The 7,705-nt window shown below is 33.0% G+C and overlaps 1 protein-coding gene across 2 annotated transcripts; it reads left to right on the top strand.

Moving 5' to 3' along the window:
- The first annotated feature begins 827 nt into the window (after window positions 1-827).
- Window positions 828-4,574, top strand: LOC125827761 (uncharacterized). 2 transcript variants are annotated; one of them, XM_049507086.1, is made up of 11 exons: window positions 828-1,288; window positions 1,665-1,766; window positions 1,858-1,974; window positions 2,118-2,373; window positions 2,495-2,649; window positions 2,732-3,093; window positions 3,187-3,286; window positions 3,403-3,462; window positions 3,601-3,684; window positions 3,778-3,894; window positions 4,095-4,574. In XM_049507086.1, exons 1-11 carry the CDS (start codon window positions 1,229-1,231, stop codon window positions 4,398-4,400), a joined length of 1,719 nt encoding a protein of 572 aa, XP_049363043.1. In that variant the 5' UTR covers window positions 828-1,228; the 3' UTR covers window positions 4,401-4,574. The 2 variants fall into 2 exon arrangements, with proteins under 2 accessions (XP_049363043.1, XP_049363045.1); XM_049507088.1 differs by having other exon boundaries at window positions 893-1,288; window positions 1,668-1,766.
- Window positions 4,575-7,705: the final 3,131 nt, after the last annotated feature.

Below are 7,705 nucleotides of genomic sequence, written 5' to 3'. Positions count from 1 at the left end.
TTAGATGCGCATTTTAGCTTGCTTTTTCACAAAGCAAACTAATTTACCTTTCAATGCTCTTCACTCTTTCTCCACGAAACATATTATATTAAAGTTAAAACCAATTTAGAAAATTTAATTAACAAATACGTAATATGGTTACATTAAATAATTAATTTTCGTGATAAAAGAGTGTTAAACTTAACATAATTATATAGTTTTAATTTTTTTTTATACGAAATCCTTAATCCTAACTAACTCAATTTAAGAAAGTATATCCGATTAGTTAACTAATACTCAAAATTAAATAAAAAGATAACAATTCACTCCCTCAACCAATGCGAGACAATTATAATACCTCCTTACACAAATTGAAATTGTAACATGAATAATATAACATAATGATCCACCATTAGTTAAACTAAATGTACGATGAATCTAAGTCTCATATCATATTTTTAAACTTAGCTATGAAATTCATTGAATAAATCATGTATTGTGTCAAAACTATAGGTGAAAGTAGTACTATATTGTTAATTTAATATTTTTCATATATATTATATATTTCTATTTAAAATTACAAAAGTATAACAAATATAAAATTTGAATATGAACCCATAATTCCAAAGTTCAATATGTCAAATTGTATAATTCTAAATATAGATATTCATAAAATTTAAAGTCTGAATCTGTTTCCGATGTCAAATTATATAATTCTAAATATAAATATTCATAAAATTTAAATTCTGAATCTGTTTCCGAGTTTACCAGACAATATTTAACACATGAGTTCATTCCCCCATACTCTCTTTATTAACACAACACAAGTAGAACAAATTACAGTCCCCCAACCCCTGCTCCATCTCACTCTGTGTGTGTATATATATATGAAACAATACATTATATATATACATATACATATGCAGGTCGTATTGTATCTATTAATGTTTGTTCTTGAGAAATGGTGAGTACGGATTATTGCAGAAGAAGAAATGGTGGGTTGGTGCTATTGACTTCACGCGGATCAAGAAAATGCTAGGATCCAACTCAACATTTTTTTGTCCTTTTTAGCCTATTGGGTCTCCAATTTTACCTCTTTCTTGAATTGAAATTCAAGTTTTCAATTTTCACCATTGTTTCCCGCTTGTTCTGCATCTGCTCTGCTGCAATGAATTCATTCCTCTGAGCCTCTTATTCTCTCTGTTTTGTGTTTTTTCCTTCTTGGGTGTGAAAAAAGAAAGTTAAAAAGATGAATGCTAGAGTTAGAACCAGTCTGCAATCTATGAAAACTCCATCAAAGAATGTAAAGGTGAGATTTTTACTGAAATTTATGAGTAGAAAATTTCTGGGTGCTGATTTGTTTTTGTTTATCTTCTGGAAATTACCCAGAAAATTGTTTCTTGCCCAATGAAATATTGTTTTAAAAAAATGAATCTTTATTGTCTTGTTGAAGTTTAGATGATCTAATTAGCTTAAGGTAGATTTGGGTTTGTAATTTGTGTTTTTACAGAATTATTTAATATGAAAAAAAAAAGTGTGAGTTTTGGTTTGATACTTATCCACATCAGTTTCATATTGTTGTTTGCTTTTTCCTCCTTTTTATCTGGATGTTTGTGCTTTATGCTTTTTCCGTTACATCTATAATTCTTTTTTTGTGGAAGCTGAGTTTGTTTTCTTGTTTGAAGGAGAAAGTGGAAATGCAAGGAAACAGGAAAATGAGTACTGAGAAAACACCGATAAATAGACGAAAAGCAATCAGGGAGAGAAAGATGGCATTGTTACAAGATGTGTGTAAACTCATTTGATTCTTGAATTGTTTAGCTTTGCAGTGAATCTGTAATTGGTGCTTAACTTGTTATTGTTATGTGTAAATTGTAGGTTGATAAGCTAAAGAAGAAACTCAGGCATGAGGAAAATGTGCATAGAGCTCTTGAAAGGGCGTTTACTCGACCTCTCGGTGCACTTCCTCGTCTTCCTCCTTATCTTCCTCCAAATGTTAGTAGTATTTGTTCTTCAATGATGTTGTTGCAATGTATTGAATACAATTGATGTTGTTATAAGTTTGAAGATGAGATTTTCTTTGTTTCCACTTTGGGAATTGCAATTCTAAGTGTGATTATGTAATTGGAAATTCATAGACACTGGAGCTTCTTGCTGAGGTAGCTGTTTTGGAGGAAGAAGTCGTTAGGCTCGAAGAGAAAGTTGTGCATTTCAGGCAAGGATTGTATCATGAAGCTGTGTATATTTCGTCCTCCAAGAGGAATATGGATAATGTGACTGATACTGTTGAGCAAAATCAAGTGAAGAGTCCGAAGCAGAAGCAAACGAAGCTATCACCCCAACTAGAATCGAATTCAGCTTCATTCTCGGGAAGACATTTACCTTCTCTCTCTGGTAATCTCGTGGAACTGGAATTCATTGTTGTTCCAATTGTAAAAGGAAAATGATAGTCATGCTTGTCAAGGTAATGGAGTAAGAGAGTGAGTTTATCCTTATGAAATTCATATTTTTTCAGATGACAGCTGCTTAAAAGAGAATCACTCATTGTCTTCCACGAAAAGCAAGCATCGATCAGTAAATGCGAAAGTGAAAACTGTCAGAACACCTGTTAAGAAGCTTCCTGCTGAGAACAGATTAGCAGAGAAGCGCGTAGATCCTCAGAAATTGCAGGTTAATAATTCGGTGACCTTCATTTTTTCCAAACTTAGAATCTTGTGCAGCATAACAGATATAGATTTTTTTACAATTGCAGCTGGAGGATCAAGTAATGTACCATGGGAGTCTGGAAGAGAGAATTTTTGTTACTCAAGATAGAAAACCGTCACCAGATGAAAGTCCAAACACAATCTCGGAAAATATTTTGAAATGCTTGTCGAATATTTTCCTCAGAATGAGCTCTAGGAAGGGCAGGACTACAGCAGATACATTGCCTTCATTGACAGGATATAATTCATGTGAGAGCATTGAGAAGAAAGAGTTTGGAGATCCTTATGGAATATGTTCAAAGTTTGAAAGGAGAGATATCGGTCCATATAAGCATTTATATGCAGTTGAAGCTTCTTCTGTCAATCCAAATCGAACAACAATATCTGTATTCCTAGTTCGTCGACTGAAGTAAGTTGGTAAATATATAGCTTAGTGAGACTATATAATATTTCAAGATATTCTATTAGGATGTTTTCTCACATATATTAGTCCTCTTTTCAGACTTCTGCTTGAGAAACTTGCGTCAGCGAACTTACAGGGCCTTAGCCACCAAGAAAAGCTGGCTTTCTGGATCAACATTTACAATTCATGCATGATGAATGTAAGATTTTAGATTTCAACAGTTTAGCGTGTTCTGTGTATACTGATTTATGAATACGCCACCTTCCAAATTCTGTTTTAATTATTACTCATTCCGTCATTCGGTTAACATTTCAGGCCTTCCTGGAGTATGGCCTACCTGAGAACCCTGAAATGGTTGTGGCATTGATGCAAAAGGTAATGCTTCGGTGTCCTATCCTATCCGTGCAATATCAATTGTACTCTCTCATTCGATAAGCCTGATAATTCAATCAGTTGATAATGATATGATGCATTTTCTTTGCTTTTTAATTGGTGAAATTCCCCCTTTCACAGGCAACGATAAATGTTAGTGGACACTTGCTTAATGCCATAACCATTGAGCATTTCATTTTGAGGTTGCCTTATCACTCAAAATTTGTAAGTCTTTTCAACTTAGGGAGTTACCTTTTGTCCTGTTCATGCTTCTTGAGTTTAACTTACAAGTCTACCATGTTTGCATGCTCTCACCAGACTTTTGCTAAGGGTGTAAAGAATGACGAGATGACTGCACGCAGCATCTTTGGCTTGGAGCTTTCCGAACCATTGGTGACATTTGCGCTCTCTTGTGGAAGTTTTTCCTCTCCTGCTGTAAGTTATAAGAGCCTTTTACCTCAAAATTTATTTACATCTAACATCTGATACTTCATATCATTGTAACAATCCCAACTGTGTTACATAATTTTCAACTTGTAAACAACACAAATGACCAACCTGAATCTTCACATTTTCTACTCTTCATTGCCTCTGTTATACACAACAATGCTAATTCTGGAGCTGTCTTAAAACAGGTGAGAGTATACACAGCAGCAAATATTGAAAATGAGCTTCAAGTTGCAAAGAAGGAGTATTTGCAGGCATCCGTTGGCGTTTCAACATCAAAGAAGTTGGTAGCAATACCAAAGCTGTTGGACTGGTATCTGCTAGATTTTGCAAAGGATCTAGAGTCACTACTTGATTGGATATGCCTTCAACTTCCAAACGAACACGGAAAAGAAGCAATCAACTGCCTCGAGAGAAAGAATAACGAGCCTCTTTCCAACGTTCTCCAGATAGTGCCTTATGAATTTAGTTTCCGGTACCTTTTACACATGTAAGTTTTGTTTCTCAATAACCAAACTAGACTTACAAGTTTTTGGTGGTATAGAGAGGGATACAGATACATAGTTTAAGTTTAAGTGTATATTTTGTAAGTAAATTTTGACACTTGTGAGGAGTAATTATTTATAGATTTCTAGCTGATTTACATGAAACAAACAATGTGGATTGAGTTCTTGATTGGGCTTTCTTTCTGTTTTTTTAGTTTTTTGGTTTGTTTTTATTTTAGCTGATTTTGTACATGAAAACACCAAAATCTTTTTGGCTCAATTTCTTTTATGAAAAATGTATCCTTCCAAAAACATGGCAAGATAACAGCTCTAGAGTTTTAGTATAAACAATAAGAATTTTTTAGTTAATTTTTATTTTGTGTCCAAGAACTGAAATGATGGCCAACTGTATATTATAATAGAAAGTGGCATCAAGCAGATTGTGTGAATGGAGACACACCATTATACAAATCTGTCAAACATTGAATTAAATTGGATTTGTTACTAATATTATTTGAAGGAGATATGCAGCTGGATCTTCCTCCATAATGTCTACTAGAGACAAATATAGACACTAGAATCCCAATTGCCATTACATTATGTTCTATGTAGATCTATTTCTTTGGACTTTTCAAAAATGATGATATGTACGTGTTGGATTCTTTTAAAAAATAGTGCATCCTTTTAGAATCCAACATGCTGCGTTGTTATTTTTAGAGGATGGACAATGTAGCACAAAACATTCACTGAATAGAGTGAAGGTTTTTTATAATGTGTTGGGATTAATTTGTGCACACCTCGATTATTCATCAAGCACATGCATCAGGTAACTTAACTCTGTATCACTTTGATATGTTTTTAATGTTAGGTTTTGGCACAATATTGATTTATTTACAATCCTAAAAATTTTAAGTAATTGAAAGTGCTTAAATACTTATGGAAGAGTAGACTTTACCCTGAAAGTGTGAAAGAAAATGAGGTTACTATTAGGATATAAGAAGGTTGAGTGGGATTGGCTGAGTTGGGTGGCATTTGTGCACATAGTTATGGATGCATGGAACATGCCAAATGATGCTAGGCTGTTAATAATGTGCAAACTATGTATTGGATAGTGACTTAGGTCACAGATTTGTTTCATCAATTATTTACATTTGACTTTATTAAAGTGTTCATCTATAATCAGAGGTTTTGGGTTTGAGTCTTCCTGAGTACGAAATTGTCTTTATTAAGAAGCGGTTTATCCCCTAACGTGGAACTTTCTAATGTAAATTCGGATTTAATTAAAACGCCAATGTGGATATCAAACACCAAATGAAAAACAAAAAAAATAAAGACTTCATAAATGTGTTCAATAAAACTTTCGTGAATCCTGTACTTACTCATCCGGCCTCCACTTCCTCCTCCTACTTTATTTTTGCTCATTAACGGAGGCAGAGGTAGAGGTAGATGCAGAATTTTGATTATTTGAATTTTAGATTTTAGAACAACAATTTCAAATACTTATAATTGGATTATAAATTTAGAATATATATATTTGATTAGTTTCTTAATACATAAATACTATTTGAACAATAATTACGATGAAATTGTTCTTATGTGGCATAGCTTGCTAGAGATATTTGGTTACTAATAATTTAGAGAACAGACCACGTTAGATAGTTGGTTGTTAAGTGCACTATATTAATGCATCATTAAGACTAGACTATATTAGATAGTTGCGTGTTTATCCATCATTTATTGTACTATTATATTTTCGTATTTTTTTTCACGGTTATCGTATTATTTATTGGTGCTATTATTCTATTTTCCATTTAAATACTTAATTTTTGATATGTTTTACTTGAAATAAGGGTCTATCAGAAATAGTTTCTCTACCTGCGCAAGGTAGGATAAGACTGCGTACATATCATCCTCTTCAGATCACACTGAATATATTGTTATTGTCCTTGATAATTGTATATATTCAATAGAAAGTGAAGTGAATTGATGTTAATAAGGAGAATCTTCATTGTATAAGTCTATAAGACCCTTAAATTTAGCCCAAAAAGAGTTCTTATTTTGATTTTTGTTAAAAATGAAATCTAATATTCAAAATTAGAGAACCAACTATAAATGTGTGTCTAGTTCATGACATAATGCAAATTATTATGTTTTTGGTTAATATGGGCTAGCTTACTTATGTAAACATAAAATTCTCTTCTAAAACCAAATGACAAAAAAACTATTTATCAATTTATAGATGTTGGAATATGAATAATCATATTATAGGACTAGTGTATGGTCCAATTTTCATACGTCTTGACTATTTCATCGATTACTTGCTACTGATTATTAAGCCACCAGTACTCCAGTAGAACTGCATATAGGCATCTGATAACTTTAAAACTTGATCTCTTATTATAAAAATTTTACTAAACATTGAAGGGATTTAATTGGACTTTTACTTCTTAGAGATACAAGTGTCAACAACCCTCTCCTCATGATGGAGCCAGGATATTGAAAGGGAGTTATCCGAATCCCTTTCCTTGAAACGAAGCTCGTTTTGACTTCTTTGTATATTTACGTCTTTATATTTTAAATCTTGTAAAAATTCTAGCTCCGTCTCACGCCTTTTTTTTTTACTTTGGGGGGAAAGGGCAAGAGTATGATTGAAGAAAACACACATGCTTGTTCAGAAAAGGACTTCACATGTTCATCCAGAATCCAATTTTGTCCCTAGCTCCACCCAAAAAAGTAAAGTCCTTAATTAGACATAATAAAAACCTAGTGGTCCTGAAGTTAACAAGTCATTTTCATGTGGGCCGGGTCATCATTTTGAAGTAAAGAACAAAATGCCTTTTCCCATAAAGTGGATAGTTACAGAGATATCCAGTAACAAAAGCTAAACTCTATCCATATCCAAACAAAATTGGGCCTGGGCCCGTACATTTCAAGGCCCATTAGATTTGCATGCTTCTGAATTTCTTGCAGGCAAGTCATAAATATCAACACACGTTGCTGACATTAAAAAGTACTAATAATTATAGACGTAGAATTGCAAGTTTCTTTTTAGAGATAATAATTTTTAGCCTTTGAATGGCCTAATCTTTAATTTAAAGGCGCGAGGCATAACATACGGAATATTATGATAACAATAATAACATATCCAATGTAATTCCACAAAGTAGGATTTGTGAGGGTAGACTGTACACAAACCTTGTCACTACCTTAGAGATAAAGAGAATATTTCCGATAGACCAACGCTCAAGGAAAAAAGAGTCTTAAAGTAGTATAGAGAAGAGAATGACGGAAATGAAGACAACCACGACAAAATA

This window comes from Solanum verrucosum, unplaced genomic scaffold (assembly GCF_900185275.1).
Source record: "Solanum verrucosum unplaced genomic scaffold, falcon-dt-bn FXZP01000064.1, whole genome shotgun sequence".
Lineage (NCBI taxonomy): Eukaryota > Viridiplantae > Streptophyta > Magnoliopsida > Solanales > Solanaceae > Solanum > Solanum verrucosum.
The sequence above is the reverse complement of the archived record's forward strand: the minus strand, read 5'-3'. Positions and strand labels throughout refer to the sequence as shown.

What these genes read in the sequence shown, in the direction of transcription:
- LOC125827761 (XM_049507086.1), top strand. Translation starts at nt 1,229, where the DNA reads ATGAATGCTAGAGTTAGAACCAGTCTGCAATCTATGAAAACTCCATCA. An exon ending in TTGTGGCATTGATGCAAAAG is followed by an intron (nt 3,463 to 3,600) that starts GTAATGCTTCGG and finishes CCCCTTTCACAG; the next exon opens with GCAACGATAAATGTTAGTGG. An exon ending in TGCCTTATCACTCAAAATTT is followed by an intron (nt 3,685 to 3,777) that starts GTAAGTCTTTTC and finishes TGCTCTCACCAG; the next exon opens with ACTTTTGCTAAGGGTGTAAA.